General features: G+C 33.6%; 1 protein-coding gene across 1 annotated transcript; it reads right to left on the reverse strand.

Annotated features, from left to right (window-relative positions):
* Positions 1-719: 719 nt before the first annotated feature.
* On the reverse strand, positions 720-8,564 carry LOC306661093 (olfactory receptor 6C75; the record flags this gene model as incomplete). The annotated part of the gene is made up of 2 exons (XM_079139903.1): positions 720-1,507; positions 8,417-8,564. The coding sequence occupies 2 exons, from the start codon at positions 8,562-8,564 to the stop codon at positions 720-722; spliced, it is 936 nt and encodes a 311-aa protein (XP_078996029.1).
* Between the last annotated feature and the right edge of the window lie 8,251 nt (positions 8,565-16,815).

The following is a 16,815-nucleotide window of genomic DNA, read 5'->3' on the forward strand; positions in this document are numbered from 1 at the left end:
TTTTTTTTTTTTTTTTTTTGGTATGAGTATCGAACTCAGAGGCACTCTACCACTGAGGCACATTCCCAGCCCTATTTTGTATTTTTTAAATTTAGGGATAGGGTCTCATTGAGTTGCTTAGCACCTTGCTTTTGCTGAGGCTGGCTTTGAATTCACGATCCTCCTGCCTCAGCCTCCTGAGCCACTGGGATTACAGGAGTGTACTGGTCTGACAGCACATTTTCTATTGAATGTCTCCACAAGCTTTTACTACATTTTACTGATAAATTCATGGAGTCATTTACAAAATAATTTAGTTTAATAATGTCTATTTTTGATCACATCAAATAAGGAACTTTAGAGCGATTAAGATAAATATTTTATGCATTTAATATAAAATAAATTTTGTATTTAATTGTGGCTATTAATAAACTTCTTATTTGATAGCGATCTACTTTACGAGTAAATTCACAATCTACCTTGCTTTGATATGAGAAACAGTAGGGATTATGGATTTACCTAAAATTTAATTACAGAGGTGCAAGATCATATACTCTATAGATTCACTTGAAATAGTTAAGACCCTGTTTTGTAGGCTAACTGAACAACAGGTGTTGGTGACATACAAATATGTCTAACAAAAGGAGTAAAATGAAGTGTTTAGAAAGAATTTATACAGAGATAGGTAATTTTTCATTCAATTTTGCCTTGAGAGGTTCATTTACATAGAATCACATTCATTAATCTGCAGAAAAGATCATCCTCTGAACCATGCTCTTGAAGGCCTGCTTTACTTGCTGATTCCTTAGCGTATATATGAAGGGGTTCAGGAGAGGAGCCACTGAAGTGTTGAGCACAGCTACTCCTTTGCTTAATGTCACCCTCTCCTTTGCAGAAGGCTTAATGTACATGAAGATACAGCTGCCATAAGAGAGGGATACAACTATCATGTGGGAGGAACAGGTGGAAAAGGCTTTTTTCCTTTGAGTTGTAGAAGGAAATTTCAGAATTGTCCGGATGATATTTGTGTAGGAGAGAATAACTAATGTTAAGGTGACCATGAGTGTTACCACAGCTAAAAAGAACGCCATGAGTTCTAGAAAGTGAGTGTTTGTGCAAGAAAGCTGCAGAATTGGAGAAGAGTCACAGATAAAATGATCAATTATATTGGAGGCACAAAAATCCAACTGCAGCAGAAGGAGGATGGGTGGAAAGATGATCAGGAATCCTGCAAGCCATGAGCTAAAGACAAGAAGGACACAGACTCTGCTGCTCATGATGGTCATGTAATGAAGAGGCTTGCAGATGGCCACGTAGCGATCATAAGACATAGCAGCCAGGAGGTAAAATTCTGTCACTCCCAAGAAGATGAAAAAAAATAACTGAGCCACACAACCATTGTAAGAAATGGTTCTGTCTCTTGTCACGATAGTGACAAGGAATCTGGGGATGCAGACAGAAGTGAATGATATTTCTAGGAAGGAGAAGTTCTGAAGGAAGAAATACATGGGAGTTTGCAGATGAGGATCTGAAAGGGTGAGGATGATAATGATCAGGTTTCCAGTCACACTTAGCATGTAGGTAACAAGAAGAAATACGAAAAGTACAACCTGCCACTGTGGGTCGTTTGTCAGTCCCAGAAGAATAAAATCTGTTACTGCACTGGAATTTCTCATTATTTTTTCTCTTTATCAAAGTGTCCTCTAGGTTAACTGTAAAATAGGTGAAGAAATAAGAAATCCATTACACTAATAAAGAAAGAAGTAGAAAAAAATTTTTTTCTGTGTCTGGCTTATTTCACTTAGCGTAACGTACTTCAGGATTATCTATTATGTCACAAATGGCAGTGAGGCAGTATCTCCTTTATGAAGCATAATAATATTCAATTGTGTGTGTATTTATATATATACACACATGTAAACAATATTATATATTATGCTATATTTATAATATATATTGTAATATCTTCAAAGGGAGAATTTGTGGATATATAGAATCAATAAGACTGGAACTAATATATGGCATGAGCACTATCGTTAATATTATATTGCATCCTTAAAATTTGTTTTGAGAGCAGATTTTAGGTGCTCTTGTGACCAAAAAAAAAAGATACTGAAAGGTGAAGGATAGGGTAATTTGCTTGACTATAGTAATCATTTTGGTATATATATATATATTTTTTTTTGATTGTATGCCTTAACATATACAAGGAAAAGAAAATGTAAACACACACACACAATTTTAAAACAATTGATGCCTTTCATTTTTAGAGAAAATAATTTTGTAGTACATTGACAAAAATGTTTTAAAAACTGTTATCACGAATATTAATTATTCCTTTATTTCCTTCATTATATTCTCACAAATGTATAAATCTTTGTCTTCTGAATATTTCAATATATTCTTTGAGAACAAGAAGAAAGAATAAAACTTTTGAGATTAAAATTTTTCCAAATTACACTGGAGAGCTTACTTCCAGTATAGTATGGCACATACTCTGGAAAGATTTTTTTTTGACATTGCTTTCCTCTTCATTTAAAAATATTTTTTACTTTAAAGCATTTCATTCTCTTCCTCCATTCAAACCTTTACAATCTATGAAAGTAACTCAATCATCTAAAGTCATTTGTCCATAATAATCATTTATGGAGTTGTCTAATGGATGGGAGGATACTACTAGTCCAAGTTCAAAGTTTGTACTGCAAGACAATTACCAATCTGTTATAATGGCCTTTTGTAAGATTGCAATCATACTCTGCTAAAATTTTTATTTGCTACCTACTTATCATGAGCCTATTCTCTGTTATATAAAGCAATACTTAAATTTAAATTTTCCTATTTTATTTTTGTAAACTGGAGGTGCTACTATTTGTTTTATCGTCAAAACCAAAAAGCACTTTCCCACATTACTTCTCTTTTGGATGATGACTGGGATAATTCAACGTTCAAGGTAAGGTATAAGGAAACAAAAATTATTTTATTTTTTTCCTATTTCTTGTTTTGCATCACATAGAACTCTTGGTGTTTCACAAAATTTGTTCATGTTTAAAGTTATTTAAATACTTTAGATATACTTTCATATAGGATCATTTTCAAAATTCTTAAGTATTCAGACAGATTGCCTAAGTTTGTATTTCTCTTTTGTTTTCTGTTTTCCATAGTTATCAGTGCTATAGAACAGAATAACATTTCTTCAGGATTAGTGAACTGCTTCAATAGGTGAATCAATTTTACCCCAGTTTTTACCTATAAAATTTCTTGGAGGCACATATTCCAGCTTTTCATGATCTGTTCTCTTTATTCACATATGGTGGGCAGATTTTCTATTCTGATTTTCTATGATGGGTGCTAATCACTGGTGTATAAAATTCACATTGAGAAATACTAAAATATAAAGTTTATCTTCTGAATCTTAAAAACTATCGAGTAAATTATTTTGGATCTTGTACAAATATTATTCCTAAGTTTCCTGGTATTGACTGTAGTATAAATGATTGTAACCTGATATCTAGACAATCACACACAGACATATCACATAGTCCTATCAGTCACTAAATATTTATACTAAAATGAACAAAAGTATTGCATGATGCTATTGATTTATAGCATTTTGAAATTGTCTTTCACATATATTTCATAGAATTTGTGTGGTTTAATTTTAATTATATACAGTGTATATAGCTGGAATTGGTTGCATAAATACTAGTACATATTATTTAAAAATTATACTCCTGAAAAACATAGTTTTATGACCAATATTACTGGTTTTGTCAATGATATTTCTAAAGACTTAATTTGTTTAAATATGAGTACACAGGATTTTTGAGATTTTCAATATGCTTTTTCTCTGTCATCTTATATTTGTAACCAAATACCCAAAACATTGATTAAAGAATAATTTCACAAACCCCTTTACAGTGTTTACAAGCAAGTCACACATTAATCCATTTGCATACATCGACCCAAATATACTAAGGATGGAAGGTCCAAGGTTATCCTACCTATGCCACTTAAAGAGGTATTATCCTGATACTTGACATTGAAGGGAAGCCTAATTGTGGTGTCTTTCCCAGTCTGATGGACAAGTTGATATGTAGAAGCAATGTGATTCAGGTCAGCCCTAATTTTATCTTCTTTATTTATAATGAGCTCAGGGATTAACTGCATGGATAAACAAAAGGCACCATGGAGACTGGTGTTTTCAGGATACCAAGTGCTAAGAAGTAGTACAAATTAATATTAAATTTCAAATGAAATACATGAATGATGGTAGTCTGAATTCAAAGTTGAGGAAGGCTTAGAAAGTTGTACATTTTTATTATTATCTATGACTTCACAAGGAAAAAAACCCAAAGAACAGGGAAATAGAGATTGACACTCTTTCAATATCAATAGACAAAACTGTGGATGGGTGAGTTATATCTATTTTAGGGGAAAATTATGAATCCATTGTAATGGTTTGGAATGGCCTTAAGGGATCGTCATTATTCTACATCAGAAAAAATGGAAGATTTGCCTCTACCACTTATTCATTCAGTAATTATTTCGGTATATTAATTACATGTTGAATTCAACCTTAGTTTCTAGTATTTTACTCCTACTGAAAGGAGGGAGAACTATACATTATTTTGAAATCTCACAGTGATGTCTCCAAGTACAATGCAAATACTATTCCTCCATGTTATCTTGCTACTTACTGGTTTGTTCTGAAAAGACTCCATTCACATTATTATTTTGAGAGTTTTATTTAGTTGATATTTAACCCAAGCTTCCATGTTTCACATAAATATTCAAACTACATGGAAATTTGGATTGGTAATTTTCATTGTTTATTGCAAAACATAAGATTGTTCAAGACATAAGTTTACTATGATAAAAAAGAGCTAAGAAACACACAGGTTTATTAGGGTGGTCTCCAGTTTATGGCAATTATGACTAAAGGTAGTATGTGTATTAACAGAGATGTGTTTGCGCAAATGTAAATTTTCATTTTACTTGGTTAAAATAACTAGGAGTGTGATTGCTGAGGTTTGTTGTTGCTTCATGTGGTTTTAACATCACAAGAATCATCAAAATCATGCCAATTTTTCTCTATCCCCATGTGTGAATGTCTCTTGCTCCACCTACTTGTCAACATTTCATTTTGAAGTTGTGGTTTTTAAATGTTAGTCATTCTATTAGATAGAGAAATCCATTGGCACTTAATTTTAATTTTCCTGGAGACCAATGATATTGAACATCTTTTACTATGTTTAGTTGACATTTGCATACATTTGCATAAAGTTGTGTATTCAGATATTTATCCAGGTGAAATTTTTTTCTTTCTGTTGTGTTTTCATAGTTCTTTACATATTCTGGATGTACATATTTTTATTCATTTGATTTCATATAGTACATAAATCATGTACAAAATATAATATATGCAATGATTTTTCTTCAGTCAGTTAATTTGCTTGGAGGTTGTGTGCTGACCTAGAACTCCTTCTTGAGTAATCATGTTCTTCCTTGCAGAGATGCTCATCCTATGTGCCATGTTCATCCCATTCTGATTTATCATTCAATGTATTCTGATCAAACAGAATCTTGGAGATCCTATGTATGTCCTAAAAGCTCCAATTGTTGAATAATAGCCATATTTCTCCTAAATAAAGAAGATTAGTCATCACAACCCTACCTCATTTCTTGTAGTGTAAAATGAGTTTCTTTCTCTGAATCAATTTCACTTAGCTTCTTTTTGACAGCAATTAAAGAAAACATCAATCTGAAGATGGTATTGCTGGCAAAAGCCCAGTGAGAAACAAAAACATACATATATTTTGAATAAATACCATTCCACTGAGTGCGATTGGCAACCCCCTTCATGAAGGTAGTGTGGGAATGAATACAAGTAAGAATTTGCTACTAGTTTTCTGGTTTCACCCTCTAGTACATGAGCTGTATTAGCTATGGTCTTCACTATTGGTAATTTGACCTCTGGGTAACTCATGTTTAAATTTAATCCTTGGTCCCATAGCCAGATTATTCATGAATCTATTATTAATTATTTAGATGAAAGATTCAGGGTAATAATATCATTTGCAAAATAAGTCATCTTATTCTCTTACTTTTTATGTATCTTCTCTTCAGAAGGGTATTTTGCTGAAAAGTCATATGGAATCCCAACATCTAAACAACCCAGTTCCATTGTAGATTCATTCAAGCATCAACACTTTAATTTCTCTTTTTAAACCCTTGACTACCCAATATATTATTAACTCCTGTCTATGAGTTAGTGTAAAATCTGGTATCTGGGTACTTTTAAGCTTCTTGGTAATATGAACAACTGGATATAAATTTGTTTAATGGCTACCAGGGAAGAAAAAAATCCACTCTATGGTTTTAGGGCCATACCTGTTCTAAATCAGAAGTGTTATGTTGGTACTTCCATTTCCATTGCTTTTAGTATTCTGTCTTTAGTTTCTTACGGCTTCTCTATATAAACATAATAGAAAGGTTAGATTGGATAGAGATAAAAAATGATTTAAAAACATAGTATAATTTTTACTTTGTTAGAAGGTGAAACTACTTATAGAAAATTAACCAAACCTCAACAAAGGTAACTTCTGTATCATGGAGCTATTCCCAGACCTTGATCTTTTCTCTTTCATTATCAGTGTGTAATAATTACACATATGACAAGATTTCTTGTGACATATTTATACATTATACATAGATAATTTTGTCAGTTTAATTCCCTAGAACCTCCTCTTACTCCTCCCACTTTCATCCTCTCATTCCTTTCTTCTGTCGTACAAACTTTTATTTTCATGAGATTGCTTTCTTTTCTTTTTTCTTCCTAAATTCCACATATGAGAGGAAACAAGATCCTTGACTTTTTTGGTCTGACCTATTTTGCTTAACATGATGCACTCTAGTTCTATCAGATTTCTGGCAAATGGCATGAATTCATTTTTATTATGGTTGAATAAAATGCCACTGTGTGTTTATACCATACGATCTTTACACATCTATCTGTTGTTGGACATGGAGGCTGGTTCCATAACTTGGCTATTGTGAATTGCCCTACAATAAGGATGATCATACATGTATAGCTATAGCATGCTGAATTCAATTCCTTGAATAAATGTCAAGAAGTGGTATAACTAGATACCAGTCCCAGTATCATTCCAGTTTTTAAATGAAAAAGGAATTTTTATTAATTATATAACATTTAAAATATATCGTAGAGAAATTGTAAAATGGTAAAGGATATTTCTGTAAAAAATAAGTAAAAATCACAGAATTATATTTTCAGTGTATACTAAATTAAATACACAAATATTTATAAGTGTTTATCCCATATCTGAGGATGATGTCTTTTCCTGAGTGAAACAAGAAATACATTTCTTGGTAAAATAATTAATATTTAAGAAATCATGATAAACAATTGTAGAAGAGTGTCATATCAGAAAGACATAGAAAAGTAATTTAATTAGGGTGAGGAATATATAAAATAATTATGCCCATAAACTCTTAGGAAAAAAAAAAGAGTGAATGAATAAGAATCACAAGGGTGGGCAATATTGATTTGAAGTTCTACTGAAATTTCATTCTTTTGTATTTTAATTACCCATCAATGTGCTTTTACCTCAAGACACCCCATCTTTTCGTGTACTTGTGAAAAATACAATCTTTCTGGCCATGTTCATGAAGGCTTGCTTGACCTGCTGATTCCTCAGGCTGTAAATAAAGGGGTTGAGCATAGGAGCCACTGAGGTGTTCAGTACAGCCACGCCCTTGCTCAAAGACACTCTGTCTCTTGCTGAGGGTTTAATGTACATAAAAATACAGCTGCCATAAGAGATGGAGATGACGATCATGTGGGAAGAACACGTGGAAAAGGCCTTTGTCCTTTGACTAGTAGAAGGAATTTTCAAAATTGTTCTAATGATATATATGTAGGACAGAAATATCAATGCCAAAGTGAACATGAGAGTAAAAAGAGCATAGGAAAACACCATTATCTCTAAGAATTTTGTGTCTGAACAAGAAAGTTGGAGCAGGGGCATATAATCACAGGTAAAATGGTCAATGATGTTGGGCCCACAGTAATCAAGCTGTAGCAGCAGCATGAGTGCAGGGAAGACAATTAAGAAGGAGACCAGCCAGCAAGCAAAGACAAGCATTGTGCAGACCTTTGGATTCATAATGGTGGTGTAATGCAGAGGCTTGCAGATGGCAATGTAACGATCATAGGACATGGCAGCCAGAAGGTAAAATTCAGTGACTCCCAAGAGAATGAGAAAAAATAACTGAGCTATACAGTTGTTAAAGGAAATGGTTTTATCTCCTGAAATAAGGGTACCTAGGAACTTGGGTATACTGACGGTTGTGAATGAAACTTCTAATAGGGAGAAATTCCTGAGGAAGAAATACATGGGAGTCTGGAGATGGGAATCCAGCAGGGTGAGGGTGATGATGGTCATGTTCCCAGTGATGCTGAGCATGTAGGTGAGGAAGAGGAAGATGAATATTACCACCTGGAGCCTTGGATCATCTGACAGGCCCAGGAGGATAAACTTTGTTACTTCTGTGTGGTTTCTCATTCTGTTTTGCTCCTCGTCAAACCTATAGGTGAAAGTACAAAGAAAAACAAACATAAATTGAGAATTAATAAATAAATATCCAAGTGTGAATCTGGAATTTTTCTGAAATATTGTACCATTTTCACCTTCAGAGGAAATGGAAAGCCACCTGAGAATGACAATAATCTAATTTCCTCTCTTTTACAGAGAGAAACTCTTTAGTTAAGGCATATTAAGAAATGGTTTTGTATCAAATCTTCAATGAGATGTCATTTCACCCCAGTTAGAATGTTTGTTGTTAACAAAATAAACAAAATCAAAGAGCCCTTCTCCACAGATATGCTGGTGAATATGTGAAATAAGAACTCTAATAAATTTTAGGTCAGAATGCCAATTAGAAATGCCTCTATGGAGAACAACATAATGGGTCTCACAAAATTAAAAATAGAACTATTAAATGATTCAGTTCTTCCTCTCTGGGTATATATTTGAAGGAAATGAGGTAAGCATAACATAGAAGTACCCCTGTGCCCTGTTTTTGTGGCACTATTCACAAGACTGAGTATAAAATCAGTCTAGGCACCCATCTCTACATGAATGGACAAAGACAATGTAGTACATTTATAATTGAATAGCATTTGGGCATAAAAAAATAAAATCATTTGCAGCAAAATAGATAGAACTGGAGGACATATGTTAAGAAAATCATGTATCACATGTCCTGTCTCATGTGTGGAAACTGAAAAAGTGGACCTGAAAGTAGAAAACTGATTTCTAGTGATTGGGAGGCAAAAAAACTAGGGTAGGCGGGGGAGGATGGAAGAAGGGTGGTTGGATATGATTGATGCAAACTATATGCATCTATTGAAATCATACTGAAACCTATTAATATGTATGAATAAAATGAATTTTGAAGATAAGGAAAAAGTTTCTGGATATTACAAAGATTGTAATAGTTGGGAAGGGTTTTATAATCAGAGTTTTCTGATACCAATTATTTTATCTTACTACTTCAACCAGCATGGACAAACTTGCAGTTCCAGTGAGTGACAAAGGGGATTAGAAAAATAAAAGACTCACAAACACAGATTTTGAAGATTAATCTGGGATCAGGTGGAGCTCTGTTGTCTAATGAAGATGCAGATCTAAAGAGTTACACCAGGAATCTTTATATATATCTCATTATCTGGTTAAAGATCGTGCAAGCATTATTCTTTGTATTCAGGAAAGTTTTAGAAATTAGAACATCTATGTAGCTTTTCCATAGTTGTAATCCACAGTTGCAAAGTGTAATGTTAGGACCTTTGTGTAGCTCTCATGAAAGTCCATTGTTCAAAGTTACTGTAAAGCAGACTCAGGAGAAGCGGAGCTGGTGAAACAATGTGGTTGTCTAGCATAAGAATTCCTCTATTCCCAGGAGCTGTGTGCCTGAGATCAAGGTCAGAGCTGATAGGACTCTTGGACAGAGCTCCTCTATCAGGGAATTGCCACAGCAGCGAAGCATCCTGTGCCCTTGCACAGAAATATTCCCAGGCACCAGGCATGCTGCAGCCACGAGGTCATCAAAGATTCCCAATCTCAGTCTCTGCTCTCCCATCCTCTGTCACCACTCTCCACATCTTACCTTTCAAAAATGTTCCTGAAACATTTCTTTCCAAACAGAATCACCTTTGAGCCATTGCTCCAATCTGGGTACACATCTCCTTTAAAAAAAAAAAAAAAAGTATAAGAATCATATGATCACCTCAATTGTTGCATAAAGGGCCTGTGATAAAATCCAGCACTCATTCATGTTTAAAATGGAGAAACTAGGGAGAGAAGAAACTTACCTCAATCTTGGAAAGGCTACATATGACAAACCCAAAGCTAAAATCATACTGAATGAGGAAAAACTGAAAGAAATTCCTCTAAAATCAGGAGCAAGACAAGATTGTCCACTCTCACCACTCCTATTCATTATAGTTCTTGAAACTTGTCAGAGCAAACAAACAAGAGAAATAAATTAAATAGGTATAAATATGTTAAGAAGTCAACTTATCTGTTTGCTGACAATGTGATCCTATATCTAGAAACCCAAAAAACTCTACCAGAAAACTTCTGCAACCAATAAATCATTTTCCTAAGAAGCAAGATACAATACTAACATTTTAAATTGATAACTTTCCTATATTTCAATAGTGATTCTCCTGAGAAAGAAATCAAGAAAACTACCCCTTTCAAAATGACCTAAAAAATAAAACAAAACAAACAACCTCCCCCCAAAAAAAACCCAACCATCCAAACAAACAAAAAACATTGGAATTAATCTAACCAAAGTGGTGAAACATCTTTACAATTAAAATTACAAAACACTGAAGAAAAAAATTGAAGAAGACCTTAGAAGACAGAAAGACCACTTATGTTCTTGGATAGGCAGTATAAATATTGCCCAAATGACCATATTGCCAAAAACAATATACAGATTCAATTCTATCTCCAACAAAATAGCAATGGCATTCTTCACAGTCCTGAAATTCATTTGGAAGAATAAGAGACCCAGAATAGCCGAAGAAATCCTAAGCAAGGAAAGAGGGTAAGTGGAGGCATCACAATACTTGATCTCAAATTGAACTACAGAGCTATATTAATGAAAACATTATGGTGTTGGCATAAAATAAATATGAAGGTCAATGGAATAGACTTAAAGACACAGGAACAAATCCATATACTTACAGCTGTCTGATACTTGAAAAAGGTGCCCAAATACATGTGTTGGAGAAAGGCTAGCATGTTTCACAAATAGTGCTGGGAAAACTGGGAATCCAGATGCACAAGAATGAAACTATATTTTATTCTCTCACCCTGCACAAAAATGAAATCAAGGTGGATTAAAAACCTAATTTTGCAATTAGACCACAAATTCTGCAACTTCCAACTTCCTCAACAAAACCTCTAAAACTAAAAAAATAAAGCCAAAAATCAATATGTTGATGACCTCAAATTAAAAACTTCTACATAGCAAAGGAAATAATTAAGAACATGAATAGAGAGCCTAAAGAATAGGAGAAAGTCATTGTCAGGTTCTCCTCTGAGAGGGGATTAATATCTAGAATATACAAAGAATTCAAATGTTAAACACCAACTCCAAATAAACCAATCAATAAATGGGCAAAAGAACTAGATGAATGGTTTCCAAAAAAGAAACACAAATGATCAACATAGGAAAAAATTATCTAAAACCTCTAGTGATCAGGAAAATGCTAATCAAAACTACAAGATGATTTCATCTTACTCCTGTCAGAATGGCGATTATCAAGAATTCAAATAATAATAAATGCTGGTGAGGATGTGGGGCAAAAGGTACATTTATGTATTGTTGGTGGGGCTACAAATTAGTACAACCAGTTTGGAAAGCCTGAATGGAGCCACCATATGACCCAGCTATCCCACTCTTTGCTATTTGCCCCAAAGAACTAAAATGAGCATACCGTAGCAATATAGCCACATCAATTTTTATATCAGTGCAATTCATAATATCCAAGTTATAGAAACAGCCCAAGTCAACAAATGAATGAAGAACATGTTGTATGTGTGTGTGTGTGTGTATGTATGTGTGTGTGTGTGTGTTTGTGTGTGTGTGTGTATATATATATAAAATGAAGTTTTACTCAGCCATAAAAAAAAGAATGAAATTATGGCATTTGCCAGTAAATGAATGTAACTGGACCACATCATGCTATGTGAAATAAGCCAGACACTGAAAATCAAGGGTTGGAGGTTTTCTCAAACACAGAAGCTAGAGAAAAATAAAGAGAAAAAGAAAAGTAGGGGGGTCATAAAGATGTAGGAAAAGTCAGTGGAGTAGAGGAAGATGATTGAGAGAGAGAGAGGGAGGAGGGATGAGAAAGGGGAGGAAATGCTGAATGAATTTGATAAAATTACACTATGTGCATGTATAAATATACCACAGTGAATTCTGCCTTTATGTATGTCTATAAAGCACAAATCAATAATAAATAAATAAACAAGTGAAAGGAAGACCAGTAGAGTAGAAGAAGGAGAATAGGGGAAGGGAAGAGGGAAAGGAAAGGAGAATGGGGCATCAGGGACTGAAGTGGAATAAGTTAAATTCCCCACAGGTATGATTTTGTCTAAATGAACCCAACAATTATGTACACCTATAATGAACTAATAAAATAAAATACTTAAGTTACTTCTCAAAGTAATTATTTAAAATAGGAAAGAAACATTTTTGTAAAGTATCTGCTTTTTCCTTAGCAATCTATCAACTTTTACTTCCACTCATTAGCTTTTCCAACTCCTACTACTAAGCCATTGGCAGTTGGAAATACTGAAGCCATTGCCAAGAGCAACTTCAGGTGTCAGAGATGGAGGGGAAAAAGAAGTATAGAAATCAATGTATCCTGGAAGGCTAAATTCTGAGGTTTATTCATGTGAATCTCTTGCAAATTTCATGTTTTGGTAGACCTCAGTATTATTTTCTGCCTTTGTGCCTATTCTACCTAGTTTGCTTTCTACTTAAAATAATAAATCTTATTATTATTGTTAATATTTGAGGATGACCCTACCTAAAGAGATAGACAAGCATACCTTGAGGAAGCTTGTTTTTTTGTTTATTTTTTTTAATGGTAGAATTTTATGCTTTAATGTTTAAAAAATCATTTGGCCAGGTGCAGTGGTGCATTCTTGTAATCTCAGAAACTCAGGAGGCTGATGCAGGAGGATTGCAAGTTCAAAGCCAGCTTCAGTGACTTAGCAAGACCATTTCTCAAAATAAAAAATAAAATGGACTGGGGATGTGGCTTAGTGGTTCAATCTCTGGTAATAAATAAATACATAAATAAATAAATAAATAAGAAAGACTGAGGATAGTTCAGTCATAAAATACATCTGAGTTCTACCCACAGTATCAAAAATTTAATTAAAAAATAAAAATAAAAGTTAAATGCTATTGCCATGGACATTTCCATAGAAAAGAATAAGGATATATAGTTTTGAATCCATTCCATTTTCTAGGTCAGAAAATTATTTATTCCTCCATGCTCAGTTTCCCCATCTAGAAAAACAGGTTTTTCACATGCATACAAGTCAAACTCACAGGATGATTATATTGTTAGTTAATATATGTGAAAGATTTGGAAAAATATTTAACAGTTAATGAAAGCTGTATAGATATCATTCTAGGGAGAAAATGTATCCTAACCACTGAGCCAGAGACCTTTGATATCAGGTGGGTGTCCTGTACCAAAATCTATGTCTTAAATAAATAGTAATAAATATATTTAACACCAAGAACATTGCATAACAACAATGGAGTAGGAACTCCCTGATTACACAGGACCAATCACTGTTATGTAAGGGATTTTTAGCTTTGTGGTATCCTCAGTCAGATTGGGTCATTGCACATCAGGCTTGTTTTCCAAGTCATGTCAACCTTGTTATGCATGACCCAGTTTGCTTCTCAGAACCTCATTAACATTAATCTTTTCAGAAGTAATTGTGAAACTTGCAGACAAATACACACAGAGGTATATGTGCACACAAGATAATTAGCATATTGAGTAGCAGGTTGTAATGACACCCTGAATCGCCTCTTTCCATGACACTAGGTACAATACTGATTGTATACTTGCCGTTAGAACCTTGTACTCATTCCTCCCAATCTGCAGACTGTGTTGAAATCTTCTGTGAATTCGTTTGCTCTATGCATTCTTGAAAGTTAGGACAGGATTTTCAAGGCTATTCAGCATTTTCCAGTGACTAGCATAGGTCCAGTCAGTTTAAAAGAAACATTCATCTAGGTAATTAATGTTGAGTTTGTTGTTGAATTGAATGCTGCCATTAGGAATGGTTTCCTATTTATGCTATATTCTAGTCAGGACAGTACTTAGATTTTATCTTTCTCTTACAAGAGGCATTTCCCAACATTACTTTCCTTATGAGGTATGCTTCCTTACTTGACCCAAATTCCATATACCAAGTAAATTTGAAATAAAAGACATGTAAAGGACACTGTTTCCTTGTTATATAAATTTAAAGAAAACTAATATTTTCCTAACATTTCTTCAATCATCTTTTTTATCTATTTTATTCCTTCTCCAGTAATGTCACTCTTATCTCAAACTATCCTCTCATTAAATAATCAAGTTTTGGTTTCTATTGAAGGAACTTTACTTACTGATACTTAAGACTCATATTTTATAAATATATATTTAAGTTATTGTTATACAGTGAAAAATTATGAATGCTGTTTTTTAACTCATTCCAATTTTATTGTGTATCCAGTTTCTTCTTAAACTTGCTATTAACGTAACATTTTCTGAAGAATACTGAGACTCTTTTTTTCACTACTGACTAAAGTCATGAAGGAATGTGGGAGGAACTGGGGGGAAGATCTCAAGGGTACAGGAGGGATTCATGAGAAATCGGAACAAATGAACATTTTTATAGGAAGTCTCCAAAGACCAGAGAAAAGACTAAAAGAAACTGTAAGTTGCAGGTGATCTAACATCAAGAATTAAGGATGGTATACTATGCTTTTAATGTAAGAATACTTATGAAAATACAATGGATTGTATTCATTTGCCGACATTAGATAAAATTGATAAAATTATGAGCATTCATACCACTTTGATATTTAATAAGGTACACATGATTTTCAGAGCCTTCCACTATTTGCATAGCAGATGAAGTAATATCTCCAAGTGTTTACCTCAGCTTTTCGACTTTTATATCTGATAGTTTTCCTGACTTAAGTTATTCAACTCCCATTTCCTTTCGCCATTACATCAAAGTGACTTCTTACTTCTCTTTCAAAGATCTGATAGATTCCTCAGTCATTCAAAATGAACATTAAAAATGATATTTAACATTTGTTTAAATAGGATGGCAACAAAACATGGTCAGGGCTTTCCTGTTCCTTCCAAATTCCTACCATCAAAAAAAAAAAATTAATACTGGCTCTTCAAATAGTTTAGATGAGATACAGGCAATATATTTGATGCCCAATGTGAAAAAGAAATCCTAATTAAAGTATACATGAGATTTGAACGATCAAAGAGATCCTTTAAATGATATAAGAGGTCCTTTTATTTAGAGACTAAGATGAGAGACTTTGGTTCCACTTGATTTTTGATCTCTCTCTCTCTCTGTCTCTCTCTTTCTTTCTCTCTGTGCTTGTTGTTGGTAATTTTTGTTGTTGTTGTTGCACTGAGTTGAAATTTAAACTTAGCAATGCCTTAAATATGAAAGGCTACTTATTCAAACTTTTCTATATTTACTCAAATCTCTTCTTCACTGAAACCCTAGTGGAGGCCATTAGAGAAATTTTACAGATCATAAGTCCACAAGTGTACTTAGTGAGCATGTCACACTCTTTCTTTTGACTTTATGAATTTCAAGAGCTGTTCAGAGTCTAGGTTAATACATTAGAGAACTGGCTAGTTATATAATTCAACATGTGGGCAATCTCTTGCTCAGCTTCATAACCACAGTACAATGCACTGCTGGCGCTGGGTAGGCATTCCAGGCTCTGGGCGGTGGCATGAGAGTTGGTTCATTGAGAAGGTCTGTCAGCATGAATAAAGGAGACTCCTCAGGAGAACTGAATGAGTAGTTGGAAGACTTATTAGAATTTGATTTTACTATAAATCACAATCCTTTAGGTGAACTTTCCTAGAGAAATATGCATAATTTATGTTTATTAATTTCAGTAATGATAGACAGGTTCAATCCTCTGCATTCGTAGCAGTGCATATAGAAACAAACAAAAGAAAAGGAGATTGCCAAAACACATTTGATGATCACTGCATACGTACTAACAGTCATGTCTGTAGGGGTTCACACTTTCATTTTGTTAACTAGTCATCTACAATTTAAACAGGGAAGGAAGAGGAAATCATAATAAAGTTGTCATAACAAAACATGATTAGATTATTATTTATGTCATGAAGCCAATTTTCTTTCAAAGAGAATATTTGTGCTCTTCTGCTACAGAGTCATCAGTTTAAAATATAAATGCTCCTTGCAATGGATTTGTGACTTTTGATGAGTTACTCAGTTTCATTAAGCTTTAGTTTCTCTGTTGAAAAATAGAGAAATTTCAAAAGTATCTTTGATAATTCAATTAAATTATATAAACAAATGTGCTCCATAAATCATGTGACACTTAGACTCTAAGAATAGCTGTGTTAATTTTTTTTTTTATTTTTCTTTGAGCTAAAACGAATTCTTAACTCTGGGAAGTGTATTCATAGTACTTGTGATTTACTAA

The sequence above is a fragment of the Sciurus vulgaris genome (assembly GCF_902686455.1).
Source record: "Sciurus vulgaris genome assembly, chromosome: 5".
In the NCBI taxonomy this organism is placed as follows: domain Eukaryota; kingdom Metazoa; phylum Chordata; class Mammalia; order Rodentia; family Sciuridae; genus Sciurus; species Sciurus vulgaris.